Genomic DNA, 24,878 nt, shown 5'->3' with positions numbered 1-24,878 from the left:
AAAAGCTCAATTTTACAAATCATTTCAAATAAAAAAACAGTAATCAAAAGATCATAGATAAAATTTAAAAAAAATAAAAAATTGAAGGGCTGCTTTGAAAATCTAGAGTGACACACATGAAAATCAAGGTGGATAGAGAAAATAAGAGAAAAAAAAGTCCACCAGTGCTAAACTGGAGGTCAAAACGCAACACGCGCCGCCATGAAAGGGAGGGCATGCCGAGACGATTCCAACCACATCAAGAAAGTTCATTGTTGGCTACCAAACGCTCCCTCTGAAGATGGCAAAGCATTTCATATGCTGATGCTTGTAATGCACTTGTCAATAAATTTTTTTTAATAATATTTAAATTTATTAAAATATTGAATTGCCTCTAAATCAACATAATTATAACAAAAATAAAACTAGAATTAAAATAGAAAATAGTCGGTGGAAGACAGTTCATTATGTTTTGCTTTTAAGTGTATTTTTATAATTGGACTGTGCTAACCACAAGGAAAAGACAAAAATAATCATGGATGATAATTTATTAATTTTTACTTTTTAAAAATAATTTAATAATTGCACTTTATGAAAAACAGTGAAAGACTGGGTTGTCCCAAAGATATTTTATAATAATTAATAAACCACGTTAAAAACAAGTATTTTCCTTGTCTTTTGTTTTCCCGTGCATCATGTCGAATTTATAAAGGTAATTTCCTGTAGCCAAAACCAAATTATCAAAACAACAAGTAACTCGGAAAAAATAATCATTAAAAAAAGAAGAATTAGTATTGGAAAATTGTTACGTTGACTATTGACTTGTCATTCAAATTGTATTGGAAAATTTGTTTAAAATGGTTAATAAAAATATTTAAGATTAGAATTTTTTGTCTTTTAAAATTAAATTTTTATTTAAAATTATTCTTCAATAAAAACTTTTTAACATTCAACCTCGTACCTAGTAATACTAATTGACATATGTACTTGTTATTTAGTTATTAAAAAGAAGAAATCAATAGGCAATTAAAATATTATATTATCCTGTACCAGAAATTAATAATTTCATGTTACGAACAAATAATTGATTTTAATAAAAGTACTGATGGCCTTTAAAAAAAAATTCATGCTTTTAGCTTTTAATTCCAAACAAATAAACTCACTTGTATCTGGAATTACAGTACATGAGACTTTTTAATATAATTTTTTTATTTAAAAATGTATAAAAATATTTTTTGTCATATATTTTTTTTTATTTTTTATATAAGCACATCAAAACAATTAAAAAACACTAATAAAAATATTAATTTAATATTTTTTTAAGCAAAAACTTTTTAATTTTTTTTAAAAAACAATTACACATGCATTTAAACACCCATATCAATAGATTTTATTCTCTATTTTTGTCATGAGTGTGTGTTCATGCTCTCCTTTATTTTACAAGAAAAGATAGAGAACAAAATTAAACGAAGAAATCTCCATCTAATTACATGAATATGTTTAACTTTTTTTTAAAAAAAAAACGTTGAGGCTAAAATCATATTAGCTTCTACATATTAAATTATTGTAAACCTAGACTTGATCTCGGATGAGAATAGTAAAATAATAATTTTACCCTTGTAAATATAATATAATTGCAATAAATAGTCAACTAGCGGGCAGGGGTGGTTTCAATTTTGAATACCCTTGAATTAAATTTGTCTTTGCCTTGGATGAAGAGGTTTTAATGTCTTTTTCATTTGTTATTTTTTTTGTGATTATCAAGTTTGATAGAGTGTAGTTTAGTATTTAGACATATATAAAATATTAATTAATTGTAAAAGTGGGTTGGACGTGATGTTTATGCGAAAGCATGTTAATGCTTCCTCGATCGTTGTCCGATGAGTATGGCGTCGTACAGTGGCCATAATATGGCTTCCATGACTATGTTTTATTTCTTAGAGCAAAACCAACGGGAGAGCCAAATAAAGAGCCAAATGAAGAGCCAAATGTTAAAAATTATCCTTTTAGCTTTTGTTTCTTCATTTCTTCACTCCAACGCATGAGCCAAACAAATAGCTATTTTAGCTATTTGTTATGTAAAGAGCCATTTCTACATTTTACTATAGAAATGGCAAAAACAAATGACTGTTGGCCAACGGTTATTTTTATAGCCGTTGGCCAACAGCTCTTTTTTTTTCTTTAAATGTAAGAGGAAAGAACTTGTAGATTTTAAAATTTTGTATTGTGCCTCACCCTTCTCTCAAATTTAGAAAAACAAGAATCAATTATTCTCCGGTTAATTAATAACATCGGTTGTGTTAATTAGCTGAAATTAAAAGGTATGCTTGTTTAAAAGCTTTTTCTATTTTCTCTTTTATATCTCTTGATTTTTTAGAGCTTTTGTTGTTAATTCAATATTTGTGATGATTTTTATTTCTTTGTTATTTTATGTTTTCAATATGGGTTAAGGAAGACAATTTTTATTTATGTTATTATCTTTGATAAAATTGAGAGGAATTAATAATGGTAGTTGATATTGATAAAAATATAGAGTGATATATTTAAAATTTATTTTTGATTGTCTGTTTTAATTTGAAGTCAATTATATTTTGTCTTGTTGAAAATGCAATTAAACCAGTATATCAATTCTCTTTTAGTTCCAAAAAATGGTCAAATTGTTATGTTAGAACAAATAGGAGTCAATGCTTATTATTAATTCACATGTATGGAAACTACAAAATTGCTAGACATTGAATGTGAGCTTCTTTTACACTCTCTTATAAGGTTTTAACTCGAGTTTTATTTTTTAATGTAGATGAATTCAAATTTTCCAAGCTCTTTTACCAACTTTCTTATGAGTGAGTCAGAAGATATTCTCTCTCAACCAAGTGATTCTAATCAATTAATTGATGACTTTTCTAAATAGTTATACTATATATAAAATATCTAAATTAGTTATATAATTATATTAAAATTAATTTAACATGAAATATATTAAAATATAATTGGCTTTTCTAAATAACTTTTTACCATTGGAATGCATATAATCAAAAAAGCTATATTCACACTATTCAAAAAGTCATTTTCTTCATTTGGCTCTTTAGTATAGCATTTTCCATTGAAAATGCTTTTACAAAGTTGCCATCATTAATAAGCGGTGTGTGTACCAAAAAAATGTTATGTTTTGCTTCGGTGACTATTTTTTTTCCTTCTTCTTTCCTCTCTCATCTTCGGTTTTAAAGCCTTCTCAAACATATTTCCAAAGCATTCCTTTGATTTTTTGTTCTTTTAAATTTGGTCCCTATTATTTTTATTGATATTTTTTACTTTAAATAATCCATAGAATTGGAATTTTCTTTCAATTTAACCATCATTTGATTTTTTGGCCTTTCAAATTCAATACTTATTTTCTTAATTGTTAAGTTTTTTGTAATCATTCTTTTAATTAAATTAGTTTTTCAATTCCATCCCTCAATATTTTATATCATTCTCTTAATTAAATTATTTTTTCAATTGCATCCCTTAATATTTTAGCTTATTTTATTTTATGTCAGATTTGGTCCTTATTCTTTTGATTGCTCGTTTTGTTTTTAATTCTTTTTTATTGGAACTTTTTTATGTCAGATTTAATCTTTATTCTTTTATTGCTATTTTTTTTGTTTTTCATCCTTTTTTATTGGAAATTTTTTTATGTAAAGAAAAAAAATTAAAAAATTACAAAAGAATAAAGATAAGAACAAAAAGAATAGTATAAATAGGTCAAGTGTAGAGTAATAATATTCAAAGTGTAAAAAGTAAAAAAAAATATTTGTTTTTCAAAAAAAAGTGTGAAGAAAAAATAAGAAAAAACTAAAAACAATATTACATAAAATAAAGATAAGAAAAAAAAATGATGATAAATTGGTCAAATGTAAAATGATAAAAATATCAATTATAAAGAGAAAAAACAATATAAGAAAAACTTGTTTTTTAAAAAAAATAACCTGAAAATTATAATTTTGCCACATTTATAATATTGCTACAGTAAAAATAATTAGAAAATTTATAATTTTATCATTTGTACATAAAAAACATTATTTTCTTTAAGTATATGAATAATTTCTTAAAAAAAATAAAAGTTCCTAGAAGGCACCGAAGCTTTATAAAAGAAGGAATAGATTGGATGGCTCAGAAGCATTTCATCTTGGGTTCATTTTTTAGTGACGAGTATATTTAAGACTTCATTAAACGACAACCGTCGTTTAAAAGTGTTTCTGATAAAATGAAATGGATGTTGGAGTCTTTTATTGCATCTTTATGCGTCAACTTTAGAGGAAGAATCCTCTTTGATCACTTCCTATTTTAAGTTATCAATAATAATAATAATAAAAAAAATTAGAGATTCAACGAATTTCAGACCACTATATATTAAAAGGGTAATTAAGAATGTAGTAGTAATTAATTTTTAAAGTGTTTTTTATTAGGAAATATATCAAAATAATATTTTTTTTTTATTTTTAAAAATTATTTTTAACATCAGCACGATCTGAAAATACAAAAAAATAAATTTAAATAAAGAAAAAAATAAAAAAATTTAATTTTTTTTAAAACACAAAAACAAACAAACACTACATGTTCATAGTAGCAAATAAAGAGATTCAATAATTTCAGACAACTACATTTAAAGGGTATTTAAAAATGTAATAGTGATTAATTTTTAAAGTATTTTTTTGTTAGAAAATATATTAAATTAATATCTTTTTTTTTATTTTTAAAAAATTTATTTTTAATATCATCATATTAAAATGATATAAAAAAACAAAAAATTAATTTAAACAAAAAAAAATAAAAATAAAATTAATTTTTTTAAAAAAATGCTTTTGAAATACAAAAACAAACATACCTTAAACCCTACATATTACTAATAACTAGTAATTGCTAATGAATTGTAGTTCAACTAGTATTAATATTTCTCTTTTATTAAGATTTCTTACATTCAAGCATTTCTTTCGTAAAGAAGAAATCCCATTCCATTTTTTCATCAAAAAATAGAGAGACTCGTGATTCCAATTTTGATTTCCATTTTCTTAAGAATCTTAAGCCATTAAAAAATCAAATAATTAAGAGAAGTGGCTCCTTAATTATACTCTCACTATAGATATTGCAGAAACTCCATTATTGTAAAAAAACAAAAAAAAAAAACCTTCTTTCACACGATGCTACGTGGTTGCCTAGCTACCATAATTTTGTCTTCATCTTTTTTGACTTCTTGCATCTAAAAGCATGAGATTGAAGCAAGCTTCTCCATTTTTCTAAACACTAGAGATATGGGTACAACCTTATCTTCATGCTAGGATAGTGATATAAAATGGGAGAGAAGAAGGGTAGAGAAAACTACAGGAAAAGATAGGAGAGGGACATTTACATAAAAGGAGAGGTTGAGGAGTTAGGCATAGATCAACGGAGACATGGCGGTGGGTTTTTTTTGTTTTATTGAACCGGTAGGGGAGGGAGAGGGATCGGCGTACGAAGAGTAAGAAAAAAGATACGAAGAAATGAAGACCTACCTACTGTGCAAAGGTACTCCTTCCTTCTTCTTTTTTTTTTCTCTGTTTATTTGAACGTTAAAGCTTTTGGGAGCATAATTTTTATTTGTTTGGATTTTATTATTATTATTATTATTCTTTGTTTACAATGCTTAACATTCTCATAAAGATTTGGGTGAAGTAGGAAAATGTTTGATTTGACAATGAACAAATTGTTTTCTTTTAAGTTTAATAAAATTTAATTTTTTTATTTGAATGGTAGCTTTTTGGTGTTTTGAAAAATGGGTTTTTTTTTTTGTTAATTTTGATAAAGTTTCATGCTTTGTTTTTTTGTAGTTTTGATAAAGACCTCTTAACCAGAACTTTCATGGATTATGACTCCATAAATCGTGCTATAATTAATAGTATATTAGATATGTCTTGCTAGTGCTGTGCTATTATTGTACATATTTTACATCTATAAAATATGTAAGCACCAAATTCATTGTCTCTTTGACATCTATAAATTTCAATGTCATTGGATATGAAGCTTTTAAATCTTAATGATGATAATCATGTGTCTAATGTTTATTACTTGGTAATTTGATAATTTGACATTGATGTAGAAGTCTCAAATTGGCAAAAAAATTAGAACTTCACATTTCATGAGAGCATCCATCTATTAGAATAAAAGGAATAGTCTAAAGAAAATTAAAAATAAATAGATTAGTATTAAAAATAATCTTATTGTATAAATGCTTTACAAAATTGATGAATTTAGCTTGATGTTTCAAGTTCAGTTTCATTTTTAGCTTCAATTTCAGGTTTTTTAAGACCTTGAACAACATTAAATCCAAGTTCATTTTCAAGTACAAACACTTTTTGGAGTTTTTATACCTTTTGAGTGGTGTTGATTTTGTTTTCCTTCACCTTTAGATTTTTCTATTTTGAATGGAGAAACTAATCAATATTTATTTCAGCTTTAAAACAAAGACCAACATTAAGTGTTTCAAAAATAACTTGCCTTCTTCACATAATCTTTTATGGTTGAGGTGACTATTTCTTGGATCAGAAAATTAGTAACACGATATTCTCCAATAATATGTAAGAGAAAATCTCTTAGAACTTATTGAAATTACAAGTCACACATCTTAAGATAGATGAGAAAAGTGGAGTGTTTTGGAATATAACATAGTAAAAAAATTGAAAATATAACACAATCCATAAAATATTTAGAAAAATATCATAGTTTAGCGAGTTGCATATGTCATCTACAACTCATGAGTAGTATGTGTCACATGCGACTCTCTTGAATTATTAAATAGGTTAGCATAAATTATAATAAGAAAAGATGAGAGAAAAAAACAGGAAAAAAAAGACTCAAGAGGCACACTAAAGCTCCAAAAACGATGCACTCAGTACCATTGAAAGGATCTTAATAAGATTAATCTAACAACACCAAGAAAGATTATCAACAATAACTGATGTGGTCTACACGAGATGTTAGAAAGTGGTGGGTGGCTTACTTACCTTTGGATGACTAGTGTGGATCACTCTAGTCATCGTTGATGACCTTTATTGTTACCTTTGTATTTATCTCATTGAGATCTTTTCGGTAATACTGGTGGTGTCATCATTAAATCTTTCTGATGGTACCAATGGTGTTGTTATTAGAGCTTTGGTGTGCCTTATGAATTATTTTTTTCTTTTGTTTCTTCTCTCTTCATTGTAATACATAAAGAGAAAGGAGAGAGAAAAGGAAAAAAAAAAGATCCTATAAACACTAAAATTCCGATGATGACAAAAACAATATCATCGGAAAGATCTTGACAATAAGAGTCTAACAACACCAAGAAAGGTCATTAACGATGATCGAAGTGGGTCATACAAGCCGTCCAAAGATGGATGTTGGCTAACTCACCTTTGTGCGGCTCGTGTAGCCCACTCCGGTTATTGTTAGTGACCTTTCTTGGTGTTGCTGGACTCTTTTTATCAAGATCTTTTTGATGGTATTGTTTCTTGATGTCATTGAATTCATCTCGTTAAGATCTTTTTGATAATATCGGTGATGTCGTCGTTGGAGTTTTGGTATACCTCATAGGTCTCTATCTTTTTCTTTGTTTCTTTTTTTTCTCTTCTCTCTACTCATTTTAATTTGTTCTAGTTCATTTAATAATTTAAGAGAGTCATATGTGACTTACGTGATTCGCTAAATTGTGTTATTTTTCCAATTAAGTTTGGAATTGTGTTATTTCTCTAATTTTTTTCTATGCTAAATTCCAAAAACAAATACTCAAAAAAAATTGTATAACATAATGCATGTTATGCAACTTGCATTTCCTAGATGCACACTTATTTAGGAAAAAGAAAAAAGAGAACAGATCTATGTATCTTAATGTTTTTTCTACAAGTGTTGCTAAGATACATAGCTCTTGATTTGATTTGATCAACCACTGAACTTTCTTTCCTTGTCTATTTATTATATATTCTAGGCTTTGGATCTCTTTGAATCAGTACTGAGTGCTTCTCCAATGGAAAAAGCCATTTTAAATAGTATAATTTATTTTCTCTCTCTCTTGTTATACTCCAATGAAAAAAAGACATTTTAACAAGCCATTTGTTAATCATTTAATAGTGGTCTGAGGATTCTTAACATGATTAAGTTTTCAATTAATCAAGATAATTTTTTTTTCAAATCTCAATTTTAATGTTCATTTTTTTATTTATAAATGTTGCGCATGAAAGCTTAGATTATAGACATAGTGAATTTTAAAAAAATAATTTACATTAAAATAGTATGCTAGAAAAGGAGTATTATAGATGGATTACCATGAAAGAGTGTACCAATTATCCATCCGCTTGTAAAATATTTTTTATATTTTATATGTGGATTTTAAAATTCTAATTTCCAAGTAAATTGTTTTTCATCACCCTTAATATGGCATAAATGCTCTTTTCATATTTAGAGAATCATCTTGTATTTTGGTTGGTCTCAAATCTAAGATGTATAAGCCTTCCTCATTTTCATTTCAATGAGATTTTTATCTTTAGCATAATAATAATAATAATAATAATAATAATAATAATAATAATAATATAAAAAAAATTGGATGTTGTTTTTTTTTTATAAAGAGACCTTTGATTATTGTCTTATTTTAACTTTGACTTGTTAGATGAAAATATTTATATCTTTTATCAAACTCTACTAATATTAAAAGTTTTATCCATGCCTAGGTCTTTAATATTTTGTTCGCGTATAATAAAAATGAACTATTTAAAATAAAAAGATTTTTTAAAATTTAAATTATAACATTGTAATGTTAAAAAATATTGGAGCCCTAATAAAAAATTTAGTCACATTCAACACTTTATTTATTTATTTATTTATTTATGTTATATATAGATTTTATATGAAAAAAAAATTAAAAAAAAAGATTGGTATGGACAAAAATAATTATTATAATAATATAATAATTTTAATATGTAAAAATATTTTAGTTTTATAATATTAAAATATAAATATTAGTATATATGAGATTCAATACTTTATCAAGTTTTATTTATTTTTTTATTTTTTGTAGTTTTTCAAGAGTTTACAATTGTAGATATTACTAAACATGAGTAATCAATATATATATATATATATATGCATCTTACAAATTTGCTCGTCTAGCGCGATGCAAGGATCCTTCAAGAGACAAACTATCTTGAGGTCCTAATTTTAGTGACTTGTTATTATGTAAATAGAAAAACCACATTTGTTATTAGTCAAGTTGGAGTGTTTTTGTACTTTAGCGCTTTAAAAATAAATAAATAAAATATATATAGAAAAATAGTATAGTTTAGAGAATTGCAAATGATATTTGTTACATATGAGTCTTATATATCACGTGCGACTCTCTTCAATTTTAAAAATAAGCCGACACAATTTACAATAAAAAGAGACGAGAGAAAAACAGGGAAAGAAAGAAAGAAAAAGATCCTAGAGACACATTGAAATTCTGATGATGACACCATCGATATAATTGAAAAGATATCGACGGGAAGAATCCAATAACACCAAGGAAGGTTATGAATGGTGATCAGAATGGGCCACATGAGTCGTCCACATACGTTGGGGTTCATTTGCCGACAGGTTGAGCGATAACAAACTGCCCCACCATCGCTGACACATGCTGCTCAAGAATGAAGAGGACTTGGCGGCTCATTCAAAAACAAGACAAATAGGTTTTTTATTCCATTGGGAGGCGTCGTCCATGCCACCCAAAAAGCATGGATGTCTTCCATACATTGGCGTGTGCACTGGACGCGCCAGTAGCTTTTTAAAATTAAATAATATTTAAACGATGTTAAAAGATAAAAATACCCTTGATTACCCTTATAATTACAAAAACAAACTAAGAGAAAAGACCAGAAGGCCCCTAAACCTACTATTTAAGTTTTTTTTAATCCAAGGGTATACTTGTCAATTTACTATATATGAATAAATAAAAAGACAATTATGCTCCAATTCGTTAGTTTCACAAATTCTCAGTCTATTATTTGGTACTTCACTCTTGAAATGATGCCTCTCATTATTCATGATTTCCTTATTGTCTACTTGTTTCACTTTACTAAGGTTAAACCAAATTTCTATATATTATATCAATGTGATTTGAATTCTTGTATACTAATGGGACTATCATTTACACCCTAAACTACATGACCTATATCCTAGAACTCCATATAAGACTTGTTGGAGAACTATGTCTACAGTCACAATGAATTATGAAACTAACCCAAGCATCTAAGGCCTAAGTAAAGCTTATATCTATTCAAGTTTGTGCATATTATACAGCCCATTTCTTCACTAGAATTAGGATCATCAATTTGAGTCTTTGGAAAATCTAATAGCCTATAAGTCTATAATATCATCTATCAAATAGAACATTGTGTGGTCATTAAGCCCAATAAGACAACACCTCGAACAAAACATGTTGAGTTTCTATACAAGACGAACCCTAGACCAAGTGAATACACCTTGTAGCTAACTGCTACCTCCTAGACACATTATATTCTTGTGTTAAATTTGAACAAAACATAGATGTATTTAATAAAAGCGTACATGTCCCTCAAAGGTTAATTCTATTATCATCATTAATAGTATACAACATATAAAAATTATAATAAAGGCAGCTTTTACATAGGCCTATTGTCAACTTGGGCCTTTTTATTCAAGTTGTCTGAAATTATAGGTGTTAAACACATTGATTATCTTATTCGTGCATGGACATAACCATGTGGGTTCAAGGCTATATAAATAAGACAAGATCTTTTCTCTACAATCATCTTTTTCCTTTTTAAGCATCACTTTGCTCTCTACGAACACACACAACACATTCTTCAAAAGCTTTTTTCTTCTATCATTAGTACCAATATAAATATCAAAGTTTCCTTTAAACCTAACATGAAACTTATTTGCAAGCTTCTAGTTTTTCAAACCCAGTATCTTATGTCGTCCAGTCAATCATCTAATGATGATACATGAAAAACTACACAAGTGTTTTATTCAATTTATACACCTCTCTCTCTCTTTATATATATATATATATATATATATATATATATATATATATCCTAGATAGTTATAAGATATTTATTAAATATCTTATAATTTAGATATCTATATAAAATATCTTAAGAAAATATACATATACAGAGCTTCATCTCTTTAAATGAAAGGTCTCTTAGAGCAACCATCTCTAGATTCTATCTTTTTAGACAACATATGTCTAAAAAAACATAAGTATGATACAAGATTTAAACAAGATTTAAGAAACATTTAAGCCTATAAAATATTTATTTTTCTCGTCACTTGAACAAACACTATATTGATTTAAGCTTCAGAGTGTTTTTCTTGTAGGTATTGTCGGGCCCACCAAATTTTCCAAGTCTAGTTTTATCGAGCCACAAAAAGCACCCTTAATCTTTATAATGAGGATTTTTACAGCCTCGTCATCCATATTTATAAAAGGCTTAATCTTTGTGAGATTTTCTACGATCTCATTGTTACCTTAAAAATTCCCTTACATTATAAAGATGCCTACCATCTTTCTTTACTTGACATAAGAAACATTCGATGGTGGTGGAAAATAGCTATCAAAATAAATATTCTTTATTTTTGACATGATACAAAATCTCTTCATAAGAATCATTAAAACTTGCCTCAATTAATCTCTCTTTACTTGAGATAAGAAACATGCACACTTTGCCCTTTCAAGAGACAATCACCTTGCAAAATTCTCTCTTCAAAAAGTCAAACAAAGAAATTTCTTCAAAATTAGAAATGAGCAAAGGAACTTTATAGTGTCCTACATGCCTTGCATCCTTTAATTTGTATCATTGGAATAGTTGCTACCACTTTATCTATCAACAAGATTTATTAATTATAAAAAAAAACCCTTCAAACAAAAGAATCAAGAAGAGCTCCAGGGAAAAAGCCAAAGTCGTCAAATTTGTATTATTTCATTATCTTATTGACAAAAATGCTGATAGAAATTAATAAAGATTAATAATATTAAATATAAAGATAAAATAAAATAAAAATGCAATTTGAGATGTTAGTCATTTCCATTTAAACCACTTGTCTAATTAAATAAAGTATAAAATTCTAGAAATTCTTAAAAATTAAAGTAGAAATATATATTAAAAAAAATATGCCAAAATCATAAACTTCCGTCCCACTTCAACCAGGTGCCCAACTCGATCTATATTTTTTATATTGAATCAATTTTAAGAAAAAAAATATAAACTTAAGGTCCATTTTTCTCATAAAATATTTAACAAATAGAAAATATTTTACATGTAAAATATCTTTCCGTAAAATATTATTCATATAAAATATTTTTCAATGTTTGGCTTGAAAAATGCTTTTCTGAAAAATGTTTTTCAATGGTAATGGTGGTGAGATAGTGGTAGAAGTTATGGTGAGATGACAATAGTAAATGAGGAGGTGGGGTGAGATGACGGTTGTGGTTTGATGGCGGTAGTGGTGAGATGATCATGGTGGTGAAGGAGATGGCGCTAGTAATGAGGTGATGGTAGTGGTGGTTGGAATAGTTGATCGATATTATAAGTAAATTACTATTTGTAAAATATTTTTACTGAACTTCATGAGTTGGAAATATTTTTCAGCAAATGAACTAAGTTTAAAAGTCGATTATAAAATATTTTTCATTGATCTATTTTACAGGAAACAAATACAAAAAAATATTTTTTAGGAACAAATATAGAAAAATCTAAAAAATACTTTTGTATGAAATATTTTATACAAAACAAACAGACTTTTAAACGACAAACTACATATCCATCAATGAATTATAAAACCACAAATTAAGATTTAAACTTCAAATCCATGCATAAAATCATAATAACAACTCCATTAAATAAAATAAAAGGTTTTAAAAAAATGGTGAGTGGTGGACTAAATGAATCCCATGTACACCTCTACATCTTACCCCAATCTAATCAAACTGGATTGTATTTTATCCATCTTGATTTGATTGCGCCCAAATAAAAATTGGATGAAATCAAATCGGATGATATATAATGCCAAACTAGATGTGTACCCATGCTAAGATGCAGGGTCAGACTTTTTTTTTTGTAAAAAAATAATATTAATGTGCTGCACACATGTTTTAAATTTGAAAGAAAAATCTTCAACTTGGATTATTGTTTTAATTGCATTAAATAAGTTGGTTTTATTTTAACTAGATGATAAAAAAAAAAAGTAACAATAACAAATAAATCAAATAAAAAAATGATCATGATAACTGTGAAAAAAATGATATAACTCAATTCTTATCCTATTAACTACAAAAAGAACAAAATTGAGTAAAAAATTAACAAAAACAAACCAGTCCAAGTCAACCCGAGTTAGCATGACAAACCTGTAACCTGAGTAATAAGAGTCAAGCCAAACTGAGTTAATCCATCAAGCTCGCGACATAGATCATGAAATCAGGATAATCTGATAGAAAAAAAATAAAGAAAAACCACGAAGCCCATTAAAAAAAACATACAATGTTGAATGATGAAGTAAAAAAAAAAATACGTATAACATAAAAAGTAATGTTGACCCACATTAATTTTTCAAACATGTGACCCGAGTCATTAGGCCAGAAGCACCATATTTAAAAATAAATCATGAAACCCAATTTTCAACCAATCAAATGCTGAAGGATGAAATTGGAAAAAAAAATCAATTATGTAAAAGGATCCAAAACCAAATATAACAATTAAAAGAATGAAGATCAATGTTGAAATAAAAAATAAATTAGAAAACAACTACAAATTTTTTATTGAAGGGTTAAATTAAAAAGAAAAATCAATTTAACAAAAGTACAAAAAAAACAATCAAAAGAATGAGGATCAAATTGAAAAAAAAATAATATATCACAAATTGTGTTTGAATGGTGAAATTAAAAACAAATTAAATTTTACAAAAGAGTCAAGAACAAAAATTAAAAATCAAAAGAATAAAGATCGAAGTTGAAATGCCAATAAATAAAGGAATAAGTCGAAAATTTTGAATGGCTGCCACGAATTTCGATGGGAGGAGAGAGAATAGAGGGGGGAAACCTACCACCGACAAACCATCTCACCATCGCTGCCACACACCACCCTACTGGAAAAAAAAAAACACCTTGAAGATTTCAATAATACAACAAAAGAGAGTTTTTGGTCGTTGAGAGACGCTGCACACGCAGCCATAAGAACATGTACGCCTCTCATGTACCAACTATTTTTTATTTAAATAATATTTTTTATTTATTAAAAATACTAAATTATTCTTATTCAAACTTGATAATAACAAAATAAAATATAATGAAAAGATAAAAAAAAAAACCTAAATAAGAGTTTAAAAAAATTTGCTTTTAAAATAATTAAGCCATTTTAGTTTACTTAAAAAATAAAAGGATTAAAAAGACGTAGATGCCGGGTTTAAAATTTTTACTTTTTATTCATTTCACTTTACTCAAGAAAGGAAAAGACAATTTGAACCCCAAGCAATATAATAATAAAAAATAAACCTTGAAAAATAAAAATTATCTCGACCCCAGGAACATTGATTTTTTAAGAAGAGCAAATTGGTAATTACATGTTTAACTATACGATGAATCTTCTTTCTCTTTTAGTTTTATATATATATATATATTATTTTATACGTGGGATGAAATTATGATCAAAATCAGACGGCTAATACTCGTCCAATTAGAGTGAATTTTGTGCACATAAAGTCCAAGGTGGGGAAGCAAACAAAAAACAAGACAAGGAGAGAAAACACAGCAATACTGGCTAACTGACAGAGACATGAACGAAACAGAGTATCCAATGACAAAAGTGAACTAGTTGGCTTCATTTCCTTGGCTATCCTTTTCTCTTCTCTTCACCAAGGTCCCCATCATCCTCCCATCTCTCTATCTCTCTCTCTCCCTCACACGCACACATAGAGATTAGAGAGAAGAAGCATATGGTATTTTCTTTAATGGCCCTTACCTTTCACCTTTATATATATATATATATATGAACTTGTCATGAACTGAGAGTTGGTGGGCTGTTCTTTGTACTCGAAGCCGATTACAAATCTTCTATTATTAGTTTAACAAATCTCAGCAGCTACTACTACAACAATAAACGTAAGTTTTCTTTCTTTTATTATGCTATCCCACTTTGCCATGTTATATTCTTATCCTCCCTCTCTCTCTCTCTCTCTCTCTCTCTCTCTCTCTGTCTGTGTCTGCTATGTTAGCTTGGTTTCTGGTTTCTTGTTGTTGTGGTGGTGAGTGAGATTTTCTTTATTTTTTGTCCTTTCCCTTCTGTGGGTGTTATAGCTGGAGTGGAAGAAAGGGAAAGTGAACCCAATAGTGAGTAGCCTAAGGGAAAGGTTGAGGCTGAAACCCATGCCGTTGAATATGGTTCATGATGCTGATGGACTGCCAAGGATTCTTTTGACTGACCCTACTGGCTCTTCTGCTGAGGTAATTACCCTTTCTCCTTGAATTCTTGTTTATTCTTTACTTTTTCTTGGTTACTTGTAGGTGATGTTTCTGTAATCTAAGACAGAAATTGAAATTGGTGTAGGCATGATTATTAACAATTAATTATGGTAAGTAAGAGATACTTTGCAGTGAATTATGTTAAACCATTTTCAAAAAAATGAAAAAAAAAAGATCAGGATAAGCAGGAGTAAAATAATTGAGTAATTAAATTAATGAATTTCAGTTGAATAAGCAGCAATCTTCACTTTTCATATCCTTTAAAATATGCAATCTTGAAAGTGATATTAAAAAAAAAAATAGCAATCATAACTGGAATAACACAAAGAAATGGAAAAAAGTTTACTATTAGGGGTTGGCTTAGGATAGATTGGGCCGGGATAAACACCTTGTGCTGTGTTGAGTTCTAATTTCACATAGTGAAAGAATTCTTCTAGGGCTGTATGCGTGAACCTTACCCAGTACACATGAACAGATAGTTTGCACGGGTGTAGGATTTCGGTTAAGCCATCAAACATATTGAAGTTCCTCTTACCAACTTGCAAAAAATGAATTGAGTCAACTTCAGCACTAAAGAACTCTTCACTGAAAAATGGTTTCAGGTGCTTTTGTATGGCGGGCAGGTTGTTTCATGGAAGAATGAACGAAGAGAGGAACTACTTTTTATGAGCAGCAAGGTGAGCAGTTCTTCTTTTGCATGTTTAACTACTTCTGAGACTACCGATATATTTAAGCTTCATGTGAACCTTATTTAGATTCTAGGAATGACAAGTTGCTGATTTCTGGATATTACACTATCGATAATTCAATCTTTGATAGCTATGCTATTGATTTGGATGTTGGCCTTCACTTTGTTCTCGTACATGTCCAAGGTAGTTGAGCCTTGAGATTCTTTAGCAATTAATAAACCAGTTGATTCCAGCAGTTTTTGAATAATAGCTTAACTTTGATCTAGCAACCATGGCAACATGATGGTAAAAGAATTAGCTGGCTTATCTCAATCTATCACCGCAAGAAAGGACAAATACTAGATAGAAGCTTAATGTATTTTGAACTGTTTTGTTCTGTAGCTATCCGGTCGTCATTTTCCATTAGTTCTATTTCTCTTGGTACATATGCAATCCACACTTTTTTTTCATTACTCATTAGCCATTAGTGCTCTGCTGTTCTTATTAAAAATGGCAAACCTCGAGTTGCTCTCAAACTAGCATACCATTGTTTGAGTTATTAACTGTATAGAAGCTACATACAACTATAACTTCCATAATATCTTGTTTATGAGGCATTATTTTCTTAGCAGGCAATTTGGAAGCCACCAAAAGCCATCGGGGGAGGCATTCCTGTCTGCTTTCAACAGGTTTGAGATCTAAGGAACGAAGCAGAATCGTATCATTTTGTCCTTGTTGAGATTATATTTCTTAGTCCATGCTGCAATTTCAGTTAGGGAATCTTGGTTCATTGGAGCGACATGGGTTTGCAAGGAACAAATTGTGGTCATTGGACAATGACCCTTCACCTCTGCCTCCAACAAACAATCAGTCATCAGTGGATCTGATATTGAAGTCCACAGAAGAGGATCTGAAAACCTGGCCTAAAAGGTATGCTTGCAAATTTTTAACCCTTACAAAATAAGACTACATGTCCAAGGGTATCATCAATTGGATGAACTTATGAATCTCATGGTATTCTGCAGCTTTGAGCTGCGGCTTCGTATCACTCTCAGTGCTAGCAAGCTCACTTTGATATCTCGTGTGAGAAATACAGATAACAGGCCCTTCTCCTTCACTTTTGCACTGCGTAACTACTTATCTGTATCAGATATCAGGTTTGTCTCATGAATTCTAAAGTAATTGCTTCGTTTGCAATGACTTAGACTTAAAGTTTGTGACTGGTTTGTCTCATGAATTCTAAAGCAATTGCTTCGTTTGCAATGACTTAGACTTAAAGTTTGTGACTGGTGCCCCTTCCCTCATAATTCCAGTCCTATTCATTCTGAATTGTGCATATTTCTGTAATCTATATGTTTTTGCTATCAACATGCATGCTTTTTTTTCTCATTTTAAAGGGAGTTGGCAGAACATGAATTTGGTAGATATTACATTGCTATTCTTTTCAGAGGGTTGCATGATGCTGTTTCATTTGCAGCGAAGTGCGTGTCGAGGGATTGGAGACACTTGATTACTTAGATAATCTAATGCACAAAGAAAGGTTCACTGAGCAGGCAGATGCGATTACCTTTGATGGCGAGGTACTATGCTTTATTTTCTTCTACTGTCAATTTGAATTTGAATCTTTTGCGTAGACTAATAATTGAAATTTCTAGCCACCGAATGAATTGTGATTTCATGAGTTTCAACTTTGTTCTTTTATTTGAATTCCCATGTGTTGGAGCATGACCTTTTTCCTATGTTTTTCTACTAAAATTAAGTCATTTTTAGGTTGACAGGGTATATTTGAGCACCCCCTCAAAGATTGCCATCATAGATCATGAAAAAAAGAGAACCTTTGTACTGCGGAAAGATGGGATGCCAGATGCAGGTTCTAAAATGTTTTCTTGATGTTCTAACTGTGTGGCTGAACTTTCAAGTTGCCGCGGTCCTAACCACTCACTGTGTTACTTACATTTTTTACATGATTGACACGCAGTTATGTGGAATCCTTGGGACAGAAAGGCCAAGGCTCTCCCAGATATGGGGGATGAAGACTACAAAAGCATGTTGTGCGTGGATTCAGCTTCTATTGAAACCCCAATTGCCTTGAAACCTTTTGAGGAGTGGAAGGGCTACCAAGAACTCTCTACTGTGTCATCAAGTTATTGCAGTGGTCAATTGGATCCTCGAAGGGTTCTATATGGCTTTCACTGATCTCATTCATGGGCTAAGTGAAGGTTTCTTGTTAGCAATGTCAACTGTTTTATTTAATGTACAATATGGATGCTCTTGCTTTTCTGTATATTGCCCCTCGTGTCTTTTAGGATATATCTAGAGTGAGATTAAACAAACTGCTATGGTGGCTTATCATTTTGGGATCACACTGTCACATTATTGAGCAACAAGATATTTTTATGTTGCCTAAGTGTGATGAGGTGATGTGCCTTTCTAGTAATTTCCATGTAAGATATAGTTAAATTTAAGAGTGGGTGATGCCATGGTTGTGATACAGAAATTGTTATAAATTTCTTGAAATCTTAAAATTAGAAACATCAAATTCATGAAAAGTATATGCACTATCATCAAAGGGTGGGGATTGACTTGGATTTGATTATGGAATCAGCTACAATCTCACCAGATACTTGTTCTTATTGAACCAATGCTTAGTCGCTTGGTAGTGGACTCGAACCTTATTCCTGTATGTCCAGCAAAGTGTTCCACTGAGTGATTAGAACAGTGAAAGCAAGGACAGCCCAGATTTTTCTATGGCATCCTTGTCAAAGGGATCATCTCCCAGATACATGTGAATGAATGCCCTGCAGAGAAGTTCATTCCAACCTTGCTAACCACCTCATTCATCCATCACTGCACAGGAAAAAAACAACTGAAGCATCAGCATCTTAAATCTAGTGGACATATATAATATGTAGTTGAAAAATATTTCAGTATTTGCACCTTTTGTTTGAAGAATATATTCTGGAAGTCGAGAAATCTCAATCACAGAACCCGTAGTTAGCTTATGTCATCTGAAGCTGCACCCAGGACCCTATGACTTATGTTTTTCGACTCACATATATAGATATTTTGGACAGGCTACAAAATCTATATATGTGTGATTCACACACATCAAGAACTTATGTTTTTCGACAATGGTGGTGCTTGTCCGAAACTGAAAGGTATGTCTGATAGTCAATGCCATTGCACTGCAGGATAGAAAGAAACTTTGAATTGCTCAATTTCTCATCTTGGAGTGATCTTTCTTTGTAGAGTTCGGACAATTTACACGCTATGGCAATATATACTGCAGGTAATCTCTCTCTATCCTTCAGGCTCATAGAGTCAAAGATGGATAACTTTTTTTTTGCAAACATCAAATATACCATCAAACTATTAGGGTATTATCATCTTTGCACCTAAACTATTTTTTATATTAATTTTACTACAAAGCTATTTTGATTTCTTAATTAAGGACTTCGATTAGAATCACTTAGCAAAAATATACATCAAGTCCCTACAAAATGATGTGGTTTTCTTAAAAAAAAAATACAATTTAGAGAGAAATATATATAGAAAACCTTAAAATTGAATGAATTTTCTTAATGATAATTTCTGAAAGTTTGAGGGTAAAATTGATACAAAAAAATCTCATTGATTATTTATGAGCTAGTTTTTTTTATAAAACCTGTGTATATAAGTTTTATATATAACCATAAAAAAATAAAGTATCATATAAAAATATGAAATAATTGATTAATTTTCAAATATCATTGCAATTAATTATCTAATTATGGTTTTACTTTAATATGTAAAAAAACAAAAGAGAAGGGCTTAGAGAATCAACCCATGAAGCATTAAAGCTCATGCATGTTGGAGCTTGTATTGCAAGCCTGCTTAAGTGTGTAACGTAGGCCCACACATTTTGGCTTTAGAGTCCAAGTTAGTTTTTTTTTAAGATAGCAGATAACTCGTCATTTACTTATAACATTTTCTAGTCACTAGATGTGTCAGTTACTAAAAATCAGGATACAAGATTTTGGACCACAAAAAAAATCCTAATTTCAACCTTTTTTTCACCTAAGAACATTATATGGACCTCTAAAACCCTATTCTCAATTACAAAATACATTTTAATCAGCCTAAAACTTAAAATGAAATCAAAACTTTTTTAAAAAAATTAAGGATGATGTATTTTTTCTTGCATTATCAAAGTTTAAAACCACATTCTTTGAGTTCCTCTCTTAAAACAAAATCTATAAATAACAAAATCAAAATTATTGGTGGTCATAATTCAATCATCCAGTATTTTTCTATCTCCTTAACTTTGTCAATGATTTTTCTTTACTCTCTCAACCTTCATGGACTCAAACATTATAAAATAAAGTTTGGGGTCAAAACATAACAACCTACAAGAACAAGGATAAAATATGAAAAAAATAAAATTGAAACTTAAGGTATTAAAGGGAACTTTTGTGCCCTTGTTTTATGGAACAAGGCTTTGTTTCTTTTTTAATGTCAATTTTGGTTCTTCATATCTTAATTTTTTTAACAATAAGTTAAAATTCATTTTCATAAAATAAGGGTCATTCATTTAACATCAAAACATTTAATGACAAATCAAGTAAGCAATAGAAAAACATCAAAATGGATTTGATGTGATCCAAATATGCTTCCATAGTGTCCAATGAAAGTGCACATCAAACCAAAATTTCTTAGAGATTTGGTTTAGGTCAAGCTTCATAGTGACTCACGGGACTTCAACTTATTTATAAGGTTTTTGGTTCAGTTTGGATTGAGCATGGGTTGGTTTTGTTGTGGCTTATAGGCTAATGTTTTTCCATCTTGTTTAAATCAATTCAGAGTTAGTTTGGACGAGACCAAATTTGGTCTGGACAATTGCAGCTTAGGCAGTTTGATTGGGCTGATTTTAGGTTGATTGAGGCCATCAAATACAAGTAGAAATTTAGGCAGAAACTCTTGGGTTTCAACTAGGTTTTCTTTTCTATTTATGGGTTTGAATCCTTATTTTACAAGGATTAGGAAGTTCAAATATCCAAAGGATTTAGATCTAGTTATTTATGTATTTTATTTTTTGTTTGGTTTGTTTTAAGAAAAACCATAGACATGTATTTATTTTTAAGCAACTTATTAATAATTTGGGTTTTATTTGGGCCTTTGGTTTACAACTCAAAAGGTCTATTATGGTTGCTTTATGGGACTATTTAAGTTAAATTTGAGCTTAAATGTTTTGTAGTGGAGTGATTAATAAACCAGTGTGTTTTTATGAGCGAAACTCTTGATTTTGGTTCTTCCGTGAACTTTATCGAACTTATCAAAGAATTTTTACTTTGTGGCGCTTTTCCTATACTTCTTATTCTTAATTCTTATAATCAATAGGACAAAAATCCATCCAATACTTTTAGTTTTTTTATTCGGGTAATCTTTGAGTCAAAGTTTTTATTTGAAATATGATTTTAGCTTTTCAGGAATTGTTGTTAATTTTGATATGGCTTCAAGGGTTATTACCCTCCGGGTTCTCATCATTTGGTATCAAAGTAATGCTTTAAAATCAAGTGTTATCAATCTTTTGTGTTTAGTCTTAATTTCTTATAAATGTTTAGTGTCCATATTGTTTTAGTTCAATTGGTTTTTTGTCAAGTTGTTTGTTTAATTTTCTTTGTTGTTTGATTTATGTTTGGTTCTAATATATATATATATATATATATATATATAAAAAGAAAGGGTTATTTATGTTCAAATTTTTTTATTAAGAATTTTTTTTTTAAAAAATGAAAATCATAAAAGTAGGCTGTTAGAATTAGATTGTTAAGAAATTGTCTAAATTAGGTATTTAAGAATTTCTTATGGTAAATTTGGGTTGTTAGAAGAATTCTAAAACTAAATTAGGTTTGACATTAAATTTTTTATTTGGTTTTGGATTGATAAGTATCTAAAAGTTTCGAGCAAATTAGATTAATTATATACACTCTTGGTTTGTTAGAAAATTTTGTTATTTTGGTAATAGTTTAATGAGTATTTATTTGAAACACATTTGAGAAAATTTGTATAGATTGGGTTCAATCAGTTTGGTATATATTCTAGTATTGATTTTGGGTCTAATTCTTGATTTCATAGTGTTTGTTTCATATGTTTTATTATTGATTTCATAATTTTATAACGTTATTACTTGTTTGTATCTTATTTTCCTTGATTGTTTTCATTGATTGAATACATTAGGTTGAACTTTTCAATCTGAATTTTATTGATTATTTTGTTTAGTTATTTAAAAAGTTAAATAGGGGAGTTCGAGAGGGAAAGGGTGAAAAAAAAGAGCATATTATCTTGAAAAGAAAGAATTTAAGATAAACTTGAGTAGATCGACATTTATTTAAATGTAAAAACATAAGGAAATGTGCAAGGAATTTTATTTTTCTTATTACTAACTTATTTTATAGATATGAATATGTTATCCAAAAGTTAATCACCATAAAAGGAGGGGAAGCTCGATAATTCTTTTGTGTTATAGGTCATGCAACTATAGTTAGAGTAAATACAGTTGATGTTTAGCGAGGTCACAAATTGGTTAGATCAATAAAAAACAAGGATTGATAATATGAAAAAGGGACCACCATTACAAGTTACTAATTACAAAATGTTGTTAAGACGGGTTTCCACATTTGTAAATGAGTATGTTAGCGAGAATGAGAATGGAGATGCAAATAAATTTGAGTAGGCTTCATTCAGCTAAGGTGGAAGATTTTAGCAATAAAAGGGTTTTTGATGATGAAAGGTTTGGCCAAACATGTATAAGGGGTTAGGTGTGATTTTGGGATCTGTGATGGTTTGGATAGAAACCTAAAGAGCATCAAGATGAAAACTCTTGCTTTTTATAATAGAAATGATCCAGATGCATATTTAGAATGTGAGAAAAATGTGAAGTTGATTTTCTATTGTTACAAATATTCAGAGGTGGTGAATGTAAAACTTATTGTTTTTAGTTCATTAATTATACTATAATTTGGTGGGATTAGCTTGTTCTGAGTAAGAAGAGAAATCTATAGAGGCTTGTTGAAACATAGAAGGAAATAAAGGAAATCATGAAGAAGAGATTTGTCATTAGTCCATAGTCATTACGATTTGGATTGGGCATGGTTCAATTTCATTATGGCTTATGGGTTACTATTTCTTTAGCATGTTTAAATAAGTTCAAAGTTGGTTTGGACCATACCAAATTTGGTCTGGATAATAACACATTGGGCAATTCAGTTTGGGTTGATTTTAGGTTGTTTTTCAACCATTAAATGCAAGTGACGGCTTAGAAAGCAACTCTTGGGTTCCAACTGGGTTTTATTTCCTATTTATAGGTTTGAATCCTTATTTTACAAGGACTAAAAAGTCCAAATATTCAAAGAATCCAAATCTGGTTTTTTATGTATTTTATTTTTGGTTTGAGTTGTTTCAAGATAAACCATAAGCTTGTGTTTATTTTTCAGTAACTTATTGATTTGGGTTTTATTTAGGCCTTTGGTTTACAACCTAAAAGGTACATTAAGATTACTTTTTGAGACTATTTAAGTTAAATTTGAGCTGAAAGTTTCGGTAAGTAAGTGATTAATAAACCAGTGTGTTTTATGAACAAAACTCTTGCTTTTGGTTCTTCTATGAACTTTATCGAACTTATAAAAGAATTTTGACTTTGTGGCGTTCTTTCTATACTTATGTTTCTTGATTCTTATAATCAGCGGGTCAAAATTTGCTTCTCTAATTCAAATAATCTATGTCATAGTTTTTATTCGCTTTCTGATTAGCTTTTTAGAAATTTTTGTTAATCTTGTTGTCGGTTATAGAATTCTTACTCTCCGGTCTTGCATCAAGATTTCAGTGCATAAAACCATGAAAACTTAACTTCAAATGATTAAATTAAAAATAAATAAAGTTTAGCGACCAAAGTGTAAACCAATATAAATTTTAGGGATCTAAAAAATCACCTATGAATAATAGGTAAATAGGTTTTGTGAGAGGATGAACTCTTTGTGTTAAAAAAAATTGTCCTGAAAAAACAGAAAATTTCTACATGTGAAATGAAATCTTATAATAGCATAGACAAAGGGATTTTAAAAAAGTTCATTTTATTTTATGAATTTAGAGTTTTGTAGTTCTAACTTTGAATTTAAATTATAAGATTATATTATAATTTTATTAAGAAAATATGAATTTAATAAAATTTTGTGAATTCTTTTATAGAAAGTTAATTGAAGAATAGTTTATTTGATCAAATATTATAAAATATATAGCATATATATATATATATATATGGAAAATTTAAAAGAGTAAATAGATATTTATCTTTTTGTATCAAAACATGAGAATTTTTATAATTATTTGAAGATATTACAATTACAACAGTCTCTTCAAAGTAATGAATAATTAATTATTTTTATTTATTATATCGTAACGATTTATTTTATCACTCAATAACTTAACTAATTATTTTATAATTATACTAACAATTTGTATATAACAAAATCTAATAGGATTAATTAATTAATAAAAGTAATAATTTAAACATTCAAATAATAAAATTAAAAGTACGAACACTGAAATAATAATAGAAAAAATCGAAAGGTTCCATAAGACAACCTGGGCCTGGACAATCTAGTGGGCCGAAATTAATATCACTAGTGGAATCTATAATGGGCTTCTTACAGCCAGGTCAGGAGGACCCCTGT

General features: G+C 29.0%; 1 protein-coding gene and 1 long non-coding RNA gene across 3 annotated transcripts; both read left to right on the top strand.

The window, feature by feature from the left end:
* The first annotated feature begins 5,152 nt into the window (after positions 1 to 5,152).
* On the top strand, positions 5,153 to 8,402 carry LOC112325736 (uncharacterized). The gene is made up of 2 exons (XR_002979645.2): positions 5,153 to 5,520; positions 5,823 to 8,402. It is a non-coding gene; the product is annotated as an uncharacterized LOC112325736 (long non-coding RNA).
* Positions 8,403 to 14,778: 6,376 nt separating this feature from the next.
* LOC7487879 (putative glucose-6-phosphate 1-epimerase) lies at positions 14,779 to 18,667 on the top strand. 2 transcript variants are annotated; one of them, XM_024592689.2, is made up of 9 exons: positions 14,779 to 15,142; positions 15,338 to 15,484; positions 16,105 to 16,179; positions 16,800 to 16,859; positions 16,943 to 17,100; positions 17,196 to 17,327; positions 17,648 to 17,750; positions 17,941 to 18,040; positions 18,149 to 18,667. In XM_024592689.2, the coding sequence occupies exons 2-9, from the start codon at positions 15,407 to 15,409 to the stop codon at positions 18,364 to 18,366; spliced, it is 924 nt and encodes a 307-aa protein (XP_024448457.1). In that variant the 5' UTR covers positions 14,779 to 15,142; positions 15,338 to 15,406; the 3' UTR covers positions 18,367 to 18,667. The 2 variants fall into 2 exon arrangements, with proteins under 2 accessions (XP_024448457.1, XP_002298547.1); XM_002298511.4 differs by having other exon boundaries at positions 14,783 to 15,142; positions 16,803 to 16,859.
* Positions 18,668 to 24,878: the final 6,211 nt, after the last annotated feature.

The sequence above is a fragment of the Populus trichocarpa genome, chromosome 1 (genome assembly GCF_000002775.5).
Source record: "Populus trichocarpa isolate Nisqually-1 chromosome 1, P.trichocarpa_v4.1, whole genome shotgun sequence".
NCBI lineage: Eukaryota > Viridiplantae > Streptophyta > Magnoliopsida > Malpighiales > Salicaceae > Populus > Populus trichocarpa.
This window is presented reverse-complemented; position numbering and strand designations above follow the sequence as displayed.

Bases quoted from the DNA above. Each gene is read 5' to 3' on its own strand.
- LOC7487879 (XM_024592689.2), top strand. From the start codon at position 15,407: ATGCCGTTGAATATGGTTCATGATGCTGATGGACTGCCAAGGATTCTT. The intron at 15,485-16,104 runs GTAATTACCCTT...AAATGGTTTCAG, and splicing joins CTACTGGCTCTTCTGCTGAG to GTGCTTTTGTATGGCGGGCA. The intron at 17,751-17,940 runs GTACTATGCTTT...AGTCATTTTTAG, and splicing joins CGATTACCTTTGATGGCGAG to GTTGACAGGGTATATTTGAG.